Source organism: Squalius cephalus (genome assembly GCF_949319135.1).
Source record: "Squalius cephalus genome assembly, chromosome: 7".
In the NCBI taxonomy this organism is placed as follows: Eukaryota; Metazoa; Chordata; class Actinopteri; order Cypriniformes; family Leuciscidae; genus Squalius; species Squalius cephalus.
In genome coordinates, this window is record NC_137128.1 from 40,081,868 (window position 1) to 40,103,613 (window position 21,746).

The window sequence follows — 21,746 nt, forward strand, 5'->3', positions numbered from 1 at the left end:
TTGAGCAATTGTTCAAAAACGAACATCTTCAGGAGACATTCATTTCCATGCTGGTCCAAGCTAGTTTAGGCTGGTTTAACTGGTAAACCAGAACAGTCATGCAGATCACCAGCATGTTGAGCCATTCTTGCAGGTTAAGCTAGTTAGGAAGCATGGTGAAGACACCTGAAGACATGCTGGATAACAACATCCACAACCAACCATTTAACAGTGGGAAGATGAGAAGAGTTATCGCATGAAATTATAAAAGGAGGGAAATGCAGAAGAGAGAAGCAGAAATATGGGCTGAGGGTGGAGAAAGTTTATAGGAGGGGCAGTCTATCCTGAGAACTCAGAGGACATGTGTGGTTGAGAGCAGATCTCTGGGGTCCGCCATCAGGGAGAGAGGAAGATTAGAGATGATTGAATCCTGACTCGTGCTGTCTTCAAAGACTCTGAGGTTCATGTGAAAAGCAGTGGGGCAACTGTAACAAACATACAAGCCCTCAGCCACACTCTAATCTGTCTGTGGCTTCATAAACGCATAGAATCAGTCACATCGTGACGATTCCTTCATATCGTTCATAAGCCATTGCACAGAGTTAGCAGCATCTTAACCTTCAGTTTGTCTTTCTAGATGACAAAAAGAGAATATTGAGAGTCAAGAAAGACTTTGAATCCACAACATATGATGAAGTTACTAAATGCTTTGCCAAATTAAATATATGTAATTAAATATTAAAGTATTAAATTCAGTATTTAAATAAATATTTTAAAGGAAGAATTTTTACATATACCAAAATATTATTTATTATAAAAAAATATACAAAACTTAATTTTTTAATAAAATTATAAAATGTGTACTGATTGTCCTAATCACACTATACAGAAAAACATTTAAAAATATTAATTTAATTAATTAATTTAATTTTAAAAAAATATTAAATAAATAATGAATTATGTATTTACTATAGTATATTATAAAGGATATATTATAATTTGTTAAGTATAATATTTTCAAAAATAAATGAATTTATCTATGTCCATGACATTTGATTTCCTCACATAAAATAGACAGAAGTGTTTAATATTATCATATGGTTGACTCTTAAATGTTAATGATAGGAACGGAACCATGACAACATGGCTGTCCCAGCGAGGGCCAGATTAAGGTATCACAGGGCCCCTGGCGATGTTGATTTTGGCAGCCAATCTCCATGTGACCGGTGGGGAACATCTTTGGCCTTTAGCACTGCATCTCCTGCTATTTGAAAACATTTATACAGCCCTGAATAGTGGCCCAAATTCCCACATGAATAATCCGGTCCTGGCAAGTTGCCAAATTCAGAATATCCCAACATATTATGTATTATTAATTTAGGAAATGCAAATGAAATTAGGAAATTAGCACTTGAAAACATTCTTTGATTTAAAGAAAAAGGGTCTGACCAAAATCTACTTTAAAAATCAAAACAGAACATCTTCGAAATGGAAAAGGAACCAAGTATATCACTAAAATGGCATCAGTCAATAATCCACTGTCTGACATTTCAGAAATCACATGTCAGCCAGCTGGATCAAAGAGTGTATTTATTTTTAAAAGATCCAGGAGATTGTCTATCGACTATGTCTGTGTATATGTGTACAGGCCCTCGTCCTAACCACAGATATGATAGTCTGTCTCCAGAATGATGGATTTACATGTGTTAACTTTCTCCCCCACCAAAATGTTCACACCAAAAAAAAAAAAAAAGAAAAGTTCCCAGCCAGCGCCAGTATTTTTGATCATATTGAATAATGTAAACAGTAAATATTTCAAAAGAACAGAGACTCTTATTTAAATAAATAAATAATAATTAAAACAAATATATATATATATATATATATATATATATATATATATATATATATATATATATATATATATATATATATATATATATATATATATATATATTCTAGCTTCATTCATTCTTTTTTTAATCAACACTTGATGTGGGTAAATTTAATTTAAGAAAAAAAACATTTCAAACAAAAAGCTGCGAAAATCACACTGTAACGCAGTTCGTTGTTATGGGAAGAAGGAGGCGGGAACCGGCGAACAAACAAAAACAAATAAAACAAATACAAAACTAAAGTAAAAGACAGCAGCCCCTCATGGACGAATGCTGTCACATATAATAAAACAAAACACAACACAAGTTCAGGCCTGTCCTCTCTCGATTACATTTACATTTACATTTATTCATTTAGCAGACAGCAGCAGCATTTACCAAAGCGACTTACAAATGAGAACAATAGAAGCAGTTAAACTAACAGTAGGACAAAAAAATGCAAGTGCTATGACCCTTCTCAGTTTAATCTAACTTTTTTTTTTTTTTTTTTTAATAGTTAATAGTGAGAAAGTGTGAGAAACGCCCCTCTGTCGATCTCCACTGTCGTCGCTCATCCTTTATGCCTCCTCTCCTCCGTGAGAGATACGAGACCGGTGCGTCGCGTAGGTGTCGCTCATCAGTAAATCACGCCACCGTCCTCGTCCTGCTCGCCACATACCCCCATCGCCCCTCGCAGGCCGCACTCTACTCCCCCCTCCCCCTCCTCCGGGGAGACCGGACACGACGGCTGCGGTACCTGAGGGTATGGACAGACGAGGCGAGAGAAAAGGATACGGAAGCATGAGGAGCGACAGAGGGGAGAGAAAAAAAAATCTTGGTCCGGTTCCCATCTGGTCCTCCACCAGCTGGGCGATCTTCTCCGCGGTGCCTGGCGGTGGCACTGGATAGCCCTCGGTGGACGGCTCGACACTCCTCCGCCGCCTGGTGGACAGCGACGGCACCTCTGGGTTTGGGCAGTAGGCAGGAGTCCCCCGTTCCCTGCTCCTCCCCATCATGGCGGACGACAGCAGGCTCCGGCCTCTGGCAAACGGTGGCGACGACTCCGCTCCCTCACGGACGGCAGCCGCACCTAGCTCGACCATCCACACGGCAACTCACTCCAGCACACCGCCTCGAGCTTCCATGACGACGGAACCTGTTCACCATGCTTGATGGCACCGCGGATTCCCCACAGCGACGAGGGCTCTTTGACAGCACGTTCCTCATTCTTCCTGGGTTTTGGCACCAGTGTAAGGCAGTTCGTTGTTATGGGAAGAAGGAGGCAGGAATTTAATATAATAAAACAAAACACAACAAAAGTTCAGGCCTGTCCTCTCTCGATCTCCACTGTCGTCGCTGATCCTTTATGCTTCCGCTCCTCCATGAGAGATACGAGACCGGTGCGTTGTGCAGGTGTCGCTCATCAGTAATCACGCCACCGGCCTCGTGCCACTCTCTCACGGCCTCAGCCTCGTCCTGCTCACCACACACGCTTTTGTAAAAGACTAAACGCGTGAGCAACTTGTGTGTAAGCAACTTCTATTTGCTCCTAGTTTATACAAATATTCTTTGCTTATTTTTGGATCCGGAGGTGCTGTACCATTTCAGATCAATAAAACTCCCTCCAACCATATAACAATGAAAAGAGGGATTGCTGGAAATACTTGTCAATGATAGGGAAGCGTTGTGTCATAAATTACAGAAAAACTCGTCAATGGTGGGGAAGTGCTGTGTCATAAATTACGGAAAATCACATCATTGGTGGGAAAGCATTGTGTCATAAATGACGGAAAATCTTTTTAATGGCGGGGAAGCATTGTGTCATAAATGACGGAGAAACTCATCAATGGTTGGGAAGCGTTGTGTCACAAATGACGGAAAATCTCGTAATTGGCAGGGAAGTGTGTTACAAATGACAGAAAATCTTGTCAATGGTTGGGAAGCGTTGCGTCATAAAGATGAAAAATCTCATCAATGGAGGGGAAGCGTTGTGTAATAAATGACGGAAAAACTCATCAATAGTTGGGAACCGTTGTATCACAAATGACGGAAAATCTCGTAATTGGCAGGGAAGTGTTGTGTCATAAAGGACGGAAAATCTCGTCAGTGGTGGGGAAATGTTGAGTCATAAATAATGGAAAAACTCGTCATTGGCAGGGAAGCGTTGTGTCATAAATGATGGAGAATCTTGTCAATGGTTGGGAAGTATTGTGTCACAAATGACAGAAAATCTTGTCAATGGTTGGGAAGCATTGCGTCATAATGAAAAATCTCATCAATGGCAGGGAAGCGTTGTGTCACAAACGACAGAAAATCTCGTAATTGGCAGGGAAGCGTTGAGCCATAAATGACGGAAAATCTTGTAAATTGTGGGAAGCGTTGTGCCATAAATGAAGGAAAATCTCATCAATTGTGGGAAGCGTTGTGCCATAAATGACGGAAAAATCTCATCAATTGTGGGAAGCTTTGTGCCATAAATGATGGAAAATCTTGTCAATTGTGGGAAGCGTTAAGCCATAAATGACGGAAAATTTTGTCAATTGTGGGAAGCGTTGTGCCATAAATGACGGAAAATCTCGTAAATGGCAGGGATGCGTTATGTCATAAATGACGGAAAATCTTTTCAATGGCGGGGAAGCGTTGCGTCAAATGATAGAAAATCTCGTCAAATGTAGGAAGCGTTGTGCCATAAATGACGGAAAATCTCGTGTGGCGAGCAGGACGAGGCCGAGGGCCGTGAGAGAATGGCGTGAGGCCGGTGGCGTGTTTATTGATGAGCGACACCTGTGCGACACACCGGTCTCGTATCTCTCAAGGAGGACGCATAAAAGGAGGAGCGACAGAAATGAAGGACGAGAGAGGACAGGCTTGGACTTATGTTTCTGTTTTATTATGTGTGGCGGCAGTCATCCTTTGCTGCCGTCTTTACTTTCGTTTTGTATTTGTTTTATTTTGTTATTAAAGTCTTTGAATGTTCGCCGGTTCCCGCCTCCTTCTCCCCACAACAACGAACTGTGTTACATTGGTGCCGAAACCCGGGAGGAAGGAGGAACGCGCTGTCAAAGAGCCCTCGCCCATATTCTTTACCATTTTATTTTTTGTCTCAGTTATAATACTAGTCAGGTTTCTTGACCGCAAAACAGCCATAATTTAGTGTTTCTGTGGCACAACTGTCAGAGAATGATGCTAGCAACCCCAAGGAATGGGGTTTGATTCCTATGAATGCACATACTGATATGAAAATATAATTTTTAAATGGTCATATAACAGAGAATAATACATTTCCCTTGCAAAACAGCAAAGAAAATGTGGTATTTTATATATGACCCCTTTAAAACTCTCTCTCTCTCTCTCTGCCTGTCTCAGGGCTCTCGAGGAAGACCAAGGTGAGTGTCTCATGTTAATGTGTGTCTGATCTCGGTACCACCCTAACATCTGCTGTGTCTGATGAGTCACCTCAGTCCCAAAATCACCATGAGCATTCCTTTACCCCGCCAACAAAAATGTGTCATCTCTCACATCAGATCAACTATTTATAAAGAGCAGACTACAAACCTCAAGAATAATGTGAAGAAACTTTTTTCTACAAGTAACATTTCTTTCTCCATTTCTCTCTCACACAAAGATGTCCTAAATATTCTCTACATCCCCATTTAGACATTAAATTCAGTAACTGAGGATGAATAATAATAAATCTACCCCAAACTCAAAAAAGAAAGAAATAATAATAATAATAATAATAATAATAATAATAATAATAATAATATATATATATATTGCATAATTAAAATTAAGCTAATTTTCAAAACCATTTAAAGGTGTTGTATGTCATTTTTGGACTGTACTAAAGCATAAAAATACTATAATAAGTTTGTAGAGATTTAGGAAACATGATACGTTCACATACTTGTGTAATTATTAGTATACTTAAATGTTCTGCAAATCGCTGTAAATTTACTTTTGTTTTTGGTCTGTGTCGGTGTGATCCCGCACAATGCCAATTTACCCAAAAGTATTTTGCCACCCCAGGTTGCCAGTTGGCGGAAAACACAGCATATTGCAGCCAGCGAACAAACTGGGTCAGAGAATGCAGATTCTACCCGACCTGAAAAGCCTCGATTATAAAACCACTGCAAACGTATACATTATCTGATCAACTTACAGTGTAAGGCTGATTGCTTTCCATTGTCAATTGTGCTCGTTCCTGTTGCACCCACGTGAGCGTCGAGTCTGATGATATTTTGAATTTGGACTGCAGTGCCCATTTCAACTGCTAGCTGTCAATATTACATACTGCACCTCTAAAAAAAATATATATATTTTTTTTTGCATTGTGAAATTTGCCTGATAATTAAGCAAAGATTTATATATCTATACACCATGCATGCCTTTTATGTTTGTGCTACTACAGTATTTTGTACGTTTTTATATATATATATATAAATAAATAACCAAACATTTTAATTTTGTAATTAAAATGTTATATTTAACTAGTCGGCTGACTATTTCATTCTGTCCAGGGACTACAGATGAAAAATAGCCTCAGCTAATTCTGTCAAAATTACAGTGATGTTTATTAATGTGTACTGTCCCTGTTTAAATAATATAAAAACTGTCCCCCATTTCTCATTACTGTAATGCAAAAAAAGACAAATTATTTAAAATGTACTATAAATTAAATTAAAGTTTTAATGCAAAATACTGTATTAAATTCAGGATAATTAAATGTTGATAATAATAGGAATAAAAAAAATTAATTCAATTTATAAAATTTCTTATTTTTTCTATTATTTTGGGTTAAGGGACAAGTTTCATATGATTTGCCAAATAAAGTTCCCTGCATTCTGATTCATTATTCATCCAACACAAAACTTTTCACTTTGGTGAAAAATAAATCAGACACGTTACATCTGAGGGAAAGAAATCACACACATACATTTAAAACATTTCATCCCTTATTCCTGTTATTATTATTCACAGCTAGAGAGAGATTCTGAAAGAATCGATAGGAAATGTCTGCCATTTCCCAGCACACTTCTGATATTTGACGCTTGACATTCTCAGGCGCTCTGTACCTGCGTGAGACTGTGGAACGGAGCGTTATCTGTGCCTGCCGCGCACTCAAAAGGAAGTCTGGAGGTCAGAGGTCAGGGCTCAGTGTTCCTAACGCAGTGAGGAGAGACGGCAGGGGTGCGAGAGATGGAAAGACACATTAGGACAAAGAGAACGGCCTTAGCATTTCACACAGTGTCTCAAAGTGCAGTAAGTCTCTGTTGCTGGCAAACCGCTGCTAAATGTCCTTAAGCGAAGCTTTTGTGTGTGTGTGTGTGTGTGTGTGTGTGTGTGTGTACACACTCTCATTACCAATTACAGTTGAGGGTTCCTCTGCTGTTGTAGAAGGGAGCAGCTTGGTTAGGTTCTCTTGATGACAGAAAGTAAGGGAGAGACAGACGAAAGCATCGATTCCACTGTTCTCATGTTTAAATGCTTTTACATTTTAAACAGCACACACCAGCCAGACAGAACAGGCCAGATCTCTGCAGAAAGAGTGTCTGTGTTCATGTTTGCAGGCTGGCAGAGCGTGATATCTTGCCTTGCCGGTGGCTGGGTAGTCATACACACTGATGTTCAATAGAGTGAGACACACAAAGAGACAGATATGAAACACGTCACCAGACAAAATCTGTCATTAATTCAGTTAACCATTTCTTCTTAAAGGGATAGTTCTTGCAAAAATGAATATTGTCTACTCCTATTCGTGTTGTTATAAAACTGTATGACTTTCTTTCGTCTGTGGAACATAGGAGAGATATGTTGAAGAATGTTTCAGCGTTTTTTTTGTTTTTTGTTTTTCATACCATTAAAAGCCAGTGGGGTTCAAATCAACACTGGACCCCATTGACTTTTATTGTACTGACAAAAAACACAGATTTTTCAAAAAACTTCAAATCTTAAATATATATTTTTTATAAACAGTATAAGTGTCTAAGTATAAAAAACTTTTTATAAGTGTCCATAAAGATAGTTTATTTCTTAAAACAAAACTGCACTTTATAATAAAGTCAAATTAAGTTTCAATTTAAAACACATTTTTAATCTTTGTTTTAATAATCTTTTGCCAAGCTTTAAAGATGCATTTATTTTGTTAACATGCTAAAGCACAATTAGTTGATTATCATTTTTAATCAAAATTACATTTAGTTTATATGTATATGTTTTTATAGAAATTACATTAAAGTGTATTTTAGTTTACCATAATGCTTTTCAGTACATTTGGCAGTACTCTTTAACCATTTTTCAAAGGCAATAGTAATAAGCCATAAGTAATTATGAAATTACATATATGAAGATAAACTTCAATACTACTTAAAGGGGACATATCATGCTAAATCCACTTTTTTAGCCCTTAAATGCATTTTGTTGTTTAGAAGTATAGAAAATTTGAAATTAGTCTCTTCAGGTGTTTCGTTGATATCTTTATATTCTGTTTTGGCCTTATTTTTCAACCTGTTCCGATTTTTCTGTTATCTATGACGTTTTGTGAACAATTACGTCACAGTATTTGCAGCGGAACTGCCAAATAAGGACATCGACTACCGGCTCAACACTTCGAGCAATCCGCCATTGTTATTTCTCGCTACGATTTTGTAGTCCAAGCTCAAAGATGCAGAAGTTACGAGAGGGTAAGTCAAAATGTTCGGTTGTTGGATGTAGTAACCCACACGCTTCATTACACCGTCTCCCAGCATCAGAACCTCTTCGAAGTGCCTGGTTGAGTTTTATTTTTAACGGAAATGTACCCATAAAGTCATTTTTGTGTGCGCGAACGCGAAGCACTTCAAGGATAACTACTTCAGCAACAACAGGGTTTTTCCTGCATTGAACTTGTTTTAGCGCCCGCCAAAGCGATTTTTTTTGTCCCGCCAAAGTCTTATTTGATCGGTGAGTAATGTAGATGAACTGCCGCGCTTGTGACGGGCGCATGTTTAACTGAAAGAACGAGCAGAGAGAGAGAGACCCGGTCGCGCACGCTCTCTCTCTCTTCCGAGCCAGGCGAAAGTGTAAACAAGACTTCACCGTCTCCAAACTAGGCGCTGTCTTGCTCTCTCTCCCTCGCACATATTAATCAAAATAAATCGACACGGTGGTAAAAGGTCGGAATAGCAAAGTTTCATGTGGAGCATTCGGAGATATTTTTTTCCTGAATTACCGTGTGAATTGTGCTAAATAAGTTGCCTTATCTTTTCTGAAAAGCGTTCCGGGCATTAAGCTGACATAAAACAACACTTTAATAAAACGAAAAAACTATCCAATGATGAAATGTTTTCTGTGTTGACACAAATCTCGGATGTCCAAAAGTTTCTGTGCTGCTAGATAATCGTATCTCTGCTATCAAACTACAAAAATGGCCGAACGGGGTGGAGTTTTCCACAAGGATAACCCTTTAAAGGAGAAGTTCACTTTAAAAATAAAAATTCTGTCATCATATACTCACCCTCATGCTGTTTCAAAGCTGTATGAATTTCTTTCTTCTGCTGAACAGAAAGGAAGATATTTAGAAGAATATCAGTAACCAGACAGTTTTTGGGTCCCATTGACTTCCATAGTATATTTTTTTCCTACTATGGAAGTCAATGGGACCCAAAAACTGTCTGGTTACTGATATTCTTCTAAATATCTTCCTTTCTGTTCAGCAGAAGAAAGAAATTCATACAGCTTTGAAACAACATGAGGGTGAGTATATGATGACAGAATTTTCATTTTAAAAGTGAACTTCTCCTTTAATCCTAGCATAACACCAACATGACAAAGTCCATTAAAAACTGAAGCTGTCAAAGTTCATACTTTGCTCCCCATATTTGAATGGCTATACAGTATATTATGCTGTTTCATGGGCATACAGTGTCATTAACAGACTACGTGACCAAAACACACTTTGTGATTTTTAGCTAGTCTACCTAAATGCTAAACAGAAAGGCTGGAGCATAATGAAATGTGTCCCAGCACCACAAACACACACTTCCTGTGCCAGTAATTTACACTTCAAAGCTATGTGTCCTCTCTGCCCTGCATGCAAGCTTCCTCATTTATACAAGTACACACACACACACACACATCACATGATGATTGCAACACCAAAAAAAATATCACACATACGCACACAAAAGTCCCTGTATGTGTGTATCCTCATTTAGACACAGTAAGATCTCACACACCCACACAGACACAGGCACAAACAATTTGAACTAGTCTTGGCTGGACCTCTATATTTCCGTTCCCTTGCTCTCCTGTGAAGAAGCACCATGTTTTTATCTCAGTGTGTTGGCTCAAACAGTGTTTTGTTTGTTGCTTACTGATTGTTCATATATGTTATTGGCTTGCATTAAAAGCACATTTATTATGATTATGATAGTTGTATCACTTGATGCAATTTCAAACATGCACATGTGACCTTTTAGCCTTGCACTAAGAAAAAAAGGCAGACCAAGGCATCTATGAACAGATCTACAACATTTCCAGAGCATGCAACGTATCTGTCGGATTGCCAGACCAGGCTTGTCCAGAGAGAGACATTAACAATCTCAAACTGTTGGAAAAGTCTGAAAACACGCACTGCTAAAACACATCTAACATAGCTTACCAAAGCAAACCTTATTCAAGTGTGTATTTTGGCAGGTGTAACAAGTTATCAAATAATTTGTTACGCATTTGCTTTCATGAACTGAGCAAAAAAAATTGAGCAGCAATCAAAAAGTAAAAGTAAATGAGCATTAAACTGGTTGATATTGCATCTCAATGCTAAAGCAGCATGGAACTTCCGTGGCTCAAGAATATTAATTGGGTAATGTGACTGGATGGTCTAGGAAGATAACCCTAAGGTCAGCTTAAGCTCATTAATATTCATGAGCTCCTCTCCATAGAATTACATCACAGGCCCTGCCGCTGGATGTCCATACTAAAATTGCTTTTTTGTGGTGCTAATAAATCTCTTCAAATGTCCATGATATTAAACCAGGTTAGGTAGATGCTATAAACATCATCTTTTTTCTATGTTTTTCCAACATTCTCTTCAAACTGCTGCCCATTCATGATAATAGTTGGCGTGAAAGAGAATATTTACCTCAAAACAGGCCTGGTGGGACTGTGCAATAAGTCCTTGTCTTGCGTGATGAACTGCAGACTGACACGTTTTATAATGCAATGACGCAGGTTTGTGTAGCTAGCAGCGTTTCTGTTAGCATACTTGCATAGGCTACGCTTCGGGCCTTGAAATGAAAACAGGCAACGTTAGCAGAGCTGTTGAGTTGAATTTGCAATTAATGTGGCATCAGCAGGAACAAAGGTACAAGCGTGTCCTGCATGTAAAAAGGCACACACACACACACACACACACACACACTCTCCAACATGCACTCACACCCTTGCTCAGCCCTAGGGGACTCTTCTTTCCTTCTGTCAAACACCTCCATGTTAACAAAAGGCAATTAAACGCTCGCTGCTCACATCTATTGATCATATCTTACACAATGCACTGCTCTGCCAATGTAGAACAACAGGAGCCATATCCAGCCAGAAATCCACCCTCGGCAAGACGGACGCACATCTAGAGATACATATCTGCTGCTCATTTAACACTCGTTCTCGTCAATCTCACAAAACATCACATTTTACCCCCCAAATTAAAAGAAAACTAGAATTAACTGTATTTTGCATAAAGAAAACAAAGCCATTGAGATGTGTTTTGCATTGTAACATTATTTTTATGACAATTAAGCACATTTGCCCTTGAATAGCCATTACTAATGTGTCGGGAGTTTTACTTTTAAGCCTTTTCTTGTAATTCTTATTATTCTTCATGGAGATTTTCATGACTTAATACTGTAATTTTACCAAAATTGGTTAAATATTACACAAAAAAAGGCTGAATTAATTTTTTTTTTAAATGCTAAATTAAAGCTAGCACAACAAAACATACCAAACAAAACACATATACTGTAAATCATACATAATATAAATAATTCTAATGTATAATGTATAATTATATTTTTATATTATATATTATATAAAAAAAATACATACAAGTAGTTATATTTTTATATACATTTATATATATATATATATATATATATATATATATATAAAAAAATGTAAATGGGGGGGGGGGGGGGCTGTAACAGGGGTGAGGAGACCTCCCTGATATATATATATATATATATATATATATATATATATATATTCCTTTTTTGCAGGCAGGAGATTTACCCATTCATTACATGCTTTGGGTCCTGATAAGAAACTAAAAGAGTTGAGCTATCAAAGGTGACCCTCTTTCTCAATATCCTCCCAAATGCCGCACAAACAGTGAATTTCTATCCTGACTTTTAAAAGCTTTTAAAAGGTCTGAAGATGAAATAAGACTCAGTGTGAGAGAGGAATCCTGATTACAGACAGATACTGCAGATACTGCAGAGACTGCAGACGAAAACAAGAAAGGTCAGCGAGTGCAACAGATTGGAACAAAAGCAATGACCTTGACCTGATAATCTGTGTGTGCGTGTGTGTGTGTGTGTGTGTGTGTGTGAGCAGCAGGAAGATGATGCAGTACACATCCTCTCCTCTACTGCACGGTGTGACCTGTACCTCTGTTAAAAAGGGCAAGGTGTAGATTGATTCTCTCCACCTGCTGACCTTTAGGACCGGATCTGAGATGGCCTGCTGATTAGACAAACAAAGAGAAGGAGAGAGATAGAGAGAAAGAAACAGTTTGTGTGTGCGTGTGTGGGGGTATTTCATAGATAACAAAAGAAGCAACAAAGAAAGTAGAAGACGTAAGATGGCTTGAAGGTTTTAGCTGGTTTAATCTGGTCTAGTCCTCCAACCTGGTGTATAGTGGATATAAAAAGTCTACACACTTCTGTTAAAACAGCTGGTTTTTGTAATGTGAAAAATGTAAAAATAAATCATGACAGAACTTTTGCACTTTTAATGTAAAAATTACAACCTATGCAAGGTCACTGAAAACCAAACTGAATAAAAAAACTTGGAATAACTAACTGCACAAGTCTGCACACCACTGAACCTCTTAGTTGTGGCACCCTGTGATAGAGGTTTTTTTTGTTTTTTTGTTTTTTTTACAGTGCTCAGTTATGGCCTGAGCTGTTCTAAAGGCCCAAGCATGATCTAAAACCAGCAACCCATCCTATAGGCGACTGGATATCAGAGGACAAATACAGGAATTTCAAGTTTTGAAATCTACCATTCAGAACTTTCTGAGCCAATCACCAGAACAGAAAAAAATGACTAATCACACTAAAACTGGCAGATAATTACATCATGGCAGTATAGATTGGATGAGGGCACCACAAGAACAAACTCTTCCAAACCTGACTAACCTGGGCTGCGTTTCCCAAAAGCATCGTAAGCCTAAGTTGATCGTAAAAACGATCGTACGACTGATCTTAATATTACGGTCTGTTTCCCAAAAGCATCGTAGCTTAAGTAGCACTTGAAAATCTTCGTAGATCTACGAGTGCTCTGGAGTAATCGTACATCCCCAAGTGCATCGTAAGAAGACAGATATATGAGGACACCTGCAGGACAACCGGCAGATTACACCTTTAACTTTATTCAAATGTATGTGATTATAATATAAGGTTTTGATTGTACTTTATTGTACACTTTATTACTCTTTTTTTGTTGTTGGTTAAATTAATGTATAAATTAAATTTAAAAGGTCAGAAAACAAAACAAAAAAATAGAAATAATTTAATTTAATAATTTTAATAAAAATGAAACGAATTAACAAAAAATAAATAAAATAAATCCTTTAAATCTGTTAAAAATTACATCTTTGTTTCGCTCTCCTCTGAAAGGACATTAATTTCATCTTTTTGAAATGTATCTTTTATTGTTTTTTTTTAGCCATTTTGTCAGTGCCTCCGCCTGCCCTGGTGCTTTATATAGACTTGTCTTGATTGCTAATCCACAACAGATGACAATTATTAGGTTAAACGTTCAGAATACGATTCCATATAAGTTTATGTTTCAGCACTTCGCGAATGGACAGCGACTCTTAAGTAGCATGTAGAGTGCGTTCTCGCGCGTTCATGTTAAGTGCATTTTTGGGAAACGCTCGTGGAATTACTGCGAGCGTTCGTAATCTTGCACGTAGAAAGCGCTCTTAAGAGCTAAGATACATCGTTATCGGGAAACCCGGCCCTGAGCTGTGACATGAAAGACGGGGGTTGGGAACATTTAAATTGCACGGTTAAACTCAATACACGTTGAAAAAACTAATTTAGAGCCTAAATACCAGAATTTATAAAGAACATCTAAAGGTCCTGGTTGCTTTCAGAGAGTTGGTCTAAGTTGTCTAATGGTACTTTGGACACTACAGGTTTTGGGGTTTCTTCCCCTCTATCCATCTTGTGTGAATGGGTGAGGTGCAAATCTGTAATATTCAGAGGGACATAATAAAAAAAAAAAAAATGTATCATGCAGATTTACAGGTAGCACCCACTGTTAGGAAGAAGAGATTCTGGCTCTGCTTAGAAAAGAGCATTTACAGCAATGCTAAATCAAACCACAGCATTTTTTAACGTACGCAACAGTCTCATTAACAAACTTCATCAGTCATTAGTTTGGTCCAAAACATGACAGGAACATCTAATTATAGTGCGAACTGTAATGAACACTTAAACAAGTGCTTTGGAGAGTGGCAGGAATGAATTTATAGCTTATGAAATTAATTTAAACTAGTAAATGACAAACTTTGAATGAAAAGCAACCACGACGCACAGATAAGATGTTGAAAAACATACAAGCAGGAGGAAGGTGAAACCTAGTGGACTGGCCCGGCTCTCTGATTTCACCAGCACAAGATTGGAACCATCTGGGAAAGTTGTTTAGGTGAAAATGACTCTCCGGCAAAAAAAAAAAAAAAATGCACAAAACTGGAACAAAAATGAGGGTGTGTAGTTTGGGAATTCTGTAAGCACAGTGCTACAGAAAGCCTTCCCTCTTTCATCTCTCTACATCATGCTCTCATTTGACATTCCCCTCCATTCCCCGCAGTTCGTCATGCAGTCAGGTCACAGGTGCACACAGCTAATGTATTCAATTAATCATATAATTCACTCTCATTTCTGCTCTGAGAAGCGGGACTGAGTTTATTTAGGGAGTGACTTCTTTTGAGACGCTTTTTGTTGAGTTTTGTTTTAAATTGTCTTTGTTTGGGGCCATTTATGTTTAGTAGACTGTTTTTTCCTAGCAGGTCTGGGTGCAATTTGAATTGAGGTGCAGCAGCAAATAGGATACAGAACCGCAATTAAAATTGGAATGCAAGGATGCAGAATTAGAATGAATTGAAATTCAAAGAATTCATATAAAAATTTTAACTAGAAAAGCAAGATTTAGCAAGTGATTTTGTGCCCAGAAATAATTAAACTTATCTAGGGTCACTTACCCAATAAATATATGTATATTTAAACCTGGATAAAGCTGTCATACATATATAAACACACATATATATATTGACCAGGACCACACCCCTAAATGCATTGAAGCAACTGCATATATATATATATGCAGCATATATATATATATACACTCACCTAAAGGATTATTAGGAACACCTGTTCAATTTCTCATTAATGCAATTATCTAATCAACCAATCACATGGCAGTTGCTTCAATGCATTTAGGGGTGTGGTCCTGGTCAAGACAATCTCCTGAACTCCAAACTGAATGTCAGAATGGGAAAGAAAGGTGATTTAAGCAATTTTGAGCGTGGCATGGTTGTTGGTGCCAGACGGGCCGGTCTGAGTATTTCACAATCTGCTCAGTTACTGGGATTTTCACGCACAACCATTTCTAGGGTTTACAAAGAATGGTGTGAAAAGGGAAAAACATCCAGTATGCGGTAGTCCTGTGGGCGAAAATGCCTTGTTGATGCTAGAGGTCAGAGGAGAATGGGCCGACTGATTCAAGCTGATAGAAGAGCAACTTTGACTGAAATAACCACTCGTTACAACCGAGGTATGCAGCAAAGCATTTGTGAAGCCACAACACGCACAACCTTGAGGCGGATGGGCTACAACAGCAGAAGACCCCACCGGGTACCATTCATCTCCACTACAAATAGGAAAAAGAGGCTACAATTTGCACGAGCTCACCAAAATTGGACAGTTGAATACTGGAAAAAAGTTGCCTTGTCTGATGAGTCTCGATTTCTGTTGAGACATTCAGATGGTAGAGTCAGAATTTGGTGTAAACAGAATGAGAACATGGATCCATCATGCCTTGTAACCACTGTGCAGGCTGGTGGTGGTGGTGGTGTAATGGTGTGGGGGATGTTTTCTTGGCACACTTTAGGCCCCTTAGTGCCAATTGGGCATCGTTTAAATGCCACGGCCTACCTGAGCATTGTTTCTGACCATGTCCATCCCTTTATGACCACCATGTACCCATCCTCTGATGGCTACTTCCAGCAGGATAATGCACCATGTCACAAAGCTTGAATCATTTCAAATTGGTTTCTTGAACATGACAATGAGTTCACTGTACTAAAATGGCCCCCACAGTCACCAGATCTCAACCCAATATGTTATATAACATATACATATACAAACATATACATACATACATACATATGTATGTATATGTTTATATATGTATATGTTTATATAAATCAATAAATAATCACAAAAATATAAACAAACACACAAACGTTCAAAAGTTTGAGATCGGTAAAAATCTTTTTTTTTGTTTAAAAAAAAAGTCTCTTATGCTCACCAAGCCTGCATTTATTTGATCAAAGAGTAAAACCAGCTTGTGAAATTATAAATAAGAGTTTTCCATTGTAAAGTATTTTAAAATTGACTTTATTTCCGTGATGGCAACAGCATCACTACTCCAGTCTTCTGTGTCACATGATTCAGAAATCATTCTAATATGCTGATTTGTTGCACAAGATTTTTATTATCATCAATGTTACTGCTTAATGTTTTTCTGGAAACTGTGATACATTTTTAAATATAAATCTTTTGTAACATAATAAATGTACATTATAAATCTTGTAAAGTGACCCATGCTACCATCTCAAATGCCTTCATACTACATGACTCTTCAACAGGGACATAGCTAGGGTGTCCGTGGTCCAGGTGCAGGTTCTTGCTGTGGGCCCTCCTCGGTTGAAATCGTGTTGTTGTTGTTGTTTTTTGTCCTTTCTCACCTATGGCGACGGCCCTGCTCCTCAATGCGGTCAAACTCAGTGATGGAATGTGTGTGTGTGTGTGTGTGTGTGTGTGTGTGTGTGTGTGTGTGTGTGTGTGTGTGTGTGTGTGTGTGTGTGTGTGTGTGTGTGTGTGTGTGTGTGTGTGTGTGTGTGTATGTGTGTGTGTGTGTGTGTGTTTTGCGTATGTATGCAAGGTGAACACAGTGGGGTGCCATCCCCTCAGATCCACTAAATCCACCAAGATCTTTCCTCCTTTCATGCCCTGATCTTCCTCCTCTTCTCCTCTTTCTCACTCCCTCCTCTCCTCCACTCGCATCCAGAGATAGAGGGCTAGAAAGACAGGAACAGCTCTTTGATCTCAGTGCCCCCCTCTGCTTTGGCCATCCAGAAAGAAACAAGCATAAGATCGTCTCCTCTCTGAAGTTCGTCGGATCGATGAGACCAAGCGAGGCACGAAGGGGAGTTAGTTCTTCATCCCTTTTTTTCTCTTTTTAGTCTTTTTTTTAATACTTCTTCGCATTTGTTCTCAGTTTTGATGGGTTAGCGTGATGCTGAGGTGGCATGCAGGGCGTGGAAATGACTTTGAGAGCAGAACTGTGTGTCCCTGTCAAGGTCTGGACTCAAACACATTCTCACAAACACACACACAGACACAAACACATACAATCTCTGAGAGACAAGCACTATAAGAGCCCATTTAAACTATTAACATCCATTTTGGGTGACAAGTTTTAAATGTAAAGATGCAAAGTAAAGGTCTAAACAGACTCTGAAATGTTGAGATTCTTCCACTTTCACAAAATTCAGGAAATCACATTCAAATGCATGTAAATATATGCACAAGACTTCAGAAAACATCTTCAGTTGTTTTATATCAATATGAGACAAAGCACATTTGAAGTTCATCTAATGCAGACTGATAACAGTTCTGCTAGCAACATCATTTTATACTGAAAATTGTAAGAACTAAGTAAAATGTCCCTTTAAAATGTAACTTAAATTAGAAACAATAAAATTTAAAGTAGAAACAATAGTGATGATGTCACTGTAATAACAGCATACAGTTTGTGGCACACACTATACCTGAAGGCCAGTCGCTGCTATTTGTTTCTGGAAACTGTGTGTGCACTAACCGGGTGCGATCGCAATGTGACGGAGGAATTGAGTTCTGCACGGTTTGCCTGCCTGGTGCAACATAACTCCAGTCTGTTTCTCCTGCCACAGGCACTAGCACTGATGTCCATCATCTTTTAACCCCACGCCAAGTCTCCAAACTCGTTTCCAGGCCTGAATGTTCAGTGTGTTTCACACACACATACACGCTCACTACACACGCACACACACCTTGCTTGTTGGATTGTTGTTGTTTTTTCTTGTTTCTTCCCCTTCTTTTTTTTTTTGCTGTTGAAATTTAATATGAAAAACTGAGTTTGAAAAAAAAAAACTTAATTTGTGTTGAGACTTATTGTGAATCAAGGACTCTTTTGGTGAATTATGAACTGAACTTAAAGGGGTGGTTCAGGATTTTGGACATCGGACCTCATTTCCAAGTTAGCCTGGGTGTTATTTATCAGTGGAGACAGTTTTCAACATTTTTCATCCAGTCCTTCCAGTTGCATAGTTCGCCGGTGCTAGGCTAGCGCGAGTCAACGGTAACTGCTAGCCTGCCATTAAAACAGTTTTACCCACTCCACAGTACACCAAAAGCAAATAAATTATAACGCCAGACTATCGATGTAAATGTCTGTTGAGAGAATAATGTTAGAAATCAAACTACTCTTGCATCTCAATGATCGTATTACATTTACAGGAACTAGTTTCTCAGCAGCGGCTGAATTTTACTTTGCTCCGGTTATTAGTACTGCGCCGAAAAGTAAACACAGAACAGAAGCGCACTACAGTCGGGACGTCTAGCTAGCTAGTAGTAGTCTCGGTTGCCTAGGTAACTTAATATCACTCCGCTGCTGCTGTAGACTGTGCTAATAAATACAGGGAACAAAGTATAACTATTGCAATGCGATAAAAGGGTAGTTTGATTTCTAACATTATTCTCTCAACAGACATTTACATCGATAGTCTGGCGTTATAATTTATTTGCTTTTGGTGTACTGTGGAGTGGGTAAAACTGTTTTAATGGCAGGCTAGCAGTTACCGTTGACTCGCGCTAGCCTAGCACCGGCGAACTATGCAACTGGGAGGACTGGGTGAAAATTTTTGAAACATGTCTCCACTGATAAATAACACCCAGGCTAACTTGGAAATGAGGCCCGATGTCCAAAATCCTAAACCACCCCTTTAAGCAGCAATCTCCTAGGTTTGTTTCATAAAAAAAAAAAATACTATATGTTTCACATAATGTACTGTTAAATGTAATATTTATTAATTTGTTCAATTTTAATCCAATTTTTACTTGATTATATTAATACAATTTTAATCTACTTTCAAATGTTAATAACTAACTTTTTATTTTAACCTTTTTTTTATTCATTCATTCAATTATTTTAATATTATTTATTGTTTGTACATTTTTTTACAGTTTTACTCTGGGCTTTTCCATGGACCCCCTGCCCCCCTTGCAGCCCCCAGACCACAGTTTAAAAAACCCAAGACTATAGCCGTTGGACTGACTGACCAAGTCATTTACACAGAAATAAATCCTACAACTCTCTAAAAACACTCACCTAAACCTTTAACACTATTATTTTGCTGCCTGCACTGATATTTAGAAAGAAGAAAGAATGAACTTCACACATCTCAGACTGCATGAAACCGCTGTAACAATGCGTCCTTCAATCATACTACTTTTTTATTTTCTATAATAAAGACATGAATTTGACATTGTGTCTCCTGTTCCTCGTGCTTCTTGCACAACATTTATATAAAAAGCAGAATGAGAAGAAACACTGGGGTTTGGCGCTCTCTGCTGGAATTGACATGCTAATGCATGACAATATGCAAGCATGTTGACTTGCATGGATAACGTTTCGTGTTTAACTGATTTAGCTTACATGTCCTCAAATATTCTCTGTGTAAGAAAGTGTATAATTGTTTTAATTTACTAACTATAAGCACTCTACCACCCTTCAGACAATCAAAGTATAGAACCAAAATTAAATGTGTAAATTAATGATGACCTTAGAATGAGTCTTAACTATGTGGATGATTACACACATGCTCTAAATGAACAACCTGACAACATCTTCTCAATAATTCTAGTGAGTTTGGGACTCTGCCTCATTTTGAAATGGGTCAGATGACGTCTGAAATGAAACATGGAACTCTGTAAGAGTACAGTCTGTGTCCAGGGGAAATGGTTTGGAAAAGCACACAATATATCACCTCTCCAACGTTACACTTCAAACACAGAGCAGCTCTCAGCTTAACTCACCAGGGCTTCCGCAGCAAATCCCTCGCTGAGCAACAAATCACAAACACGTCTCTCACAAGTTTCTGAACCGCTCACACTTTGAAGGTCTCTGCAGGAAAGTTTCCGAAACTCTAATTAAAGACCAAGAAGAAACAACGAACTTTTTTTTTTTTTTGTAAAAAAAAAATGTGAAGAAATCCACCCCACACAGAGCCCAAACTACTGAGATGCCAAGGTAAAATCATGGAACTATAATTGTCTGCACTTTATATGATTTATATATATATTAGGGCTGTCAAACGATTAATCGCGATTAATCGCATCCAAAATAAAAGTTTGTGTTTACATAATATATGTGTGTGTATGGAGTATAATTATTTTCTATATATAAATACACACACATGCATATATATTTAAGAAAAATGTGTTATTTATATATAAAATATTTATATATAATATAAATTATATATAATATAAATATATATACACAGTATATACATGCAAATATTTCTTAAATATATACATGCATGTGTGTGTATTTATATATAGAAAATAATTATACTCCATACACACACATATTTTATGTAAAAACAAACTTTTATTTTGGATGCGATTAATCGCGATTAATCGTTTGACAGCCCTAATATATATACATAAAAAAATAAATGTTTAAATCTATTTTAATGTTTATAATTTTTATTTCATAATAAAAGATGCATTGAACTGAAAAAAATGCAATAAAAATGCAATAAGCTGAATAACAATTAAATACAGATTTTTTTTTGGGGGGGGGGCAAAAAAAACAACCACTATATGCGTTTAAAACTAGGTATGTGCTATGTTATTTTTATTTTGATGGTTTATCAAATATATCTGACAGGGTTCACATCAAAAAAATGTGTAAAATATATATACAAACATACACACACACACACACACACACACACAAACACACATACAATGATATTAAAAAAGGGTCTAGGAACAGTTGGACACCAAAGTGTACTGGATTCATCTAAAGTGGCATCTAGTTGTCACATCTCTTCACTTATTTGTTAAAAAAAAAGAATCAAATGAAATAGTTGAAATGTACAATTAAACAATGATGATAATTTCTCTCATGAGAGAGCCAAACTCTCCCTCTGTGCAAATCTCAGAGAGACTTTATGAGAGAAAATAAAAGAGAGAACAGAACGGAGCATTAATATTCTTTTCAAGTTTAGTGCGTATTGACACAAATGACAGTAAGTGTCAGGGAACGGCCGAGGGAATGTCCATTCAGAGCTGTCAG

The 21,746-nt window shown here is 37.8% G+C and overlaps 1 protein-coding gene across 1 annotated transcript in view; it reads left to right on the forward strand.

The window, feature by feature from the left end:
* Positions 1 to 3,018: 3,018 nt before the first annotated feature.
* The window catches only part of LOC307161843 (MAM and LDL-receptor class A domain-containing protein 1), a gene marked incomplete at both ends in the record, with an annotated part of 47,285 nt that continues 28,557 nt past the window's right edge, over positions 3,019 to 21,746 (forward strand). The window contains 3 exons of the mRNA XM_079876780.1: positions 3,019 to 3,103; positions 5,220 to 5,239; positions 6,918 to 6,999. Coding sequence (XP_079732906.1) covers positions 3,019 to 3,103; positions 5,220 to 5,239; positions 6,918 to 6,999 — 187 coding nt within the window. The remainder of the gene's footprint in view (positions 3,104 to 5,219; positions 5,240 to 6,917; positions 7,000 to 21,746) is intronic.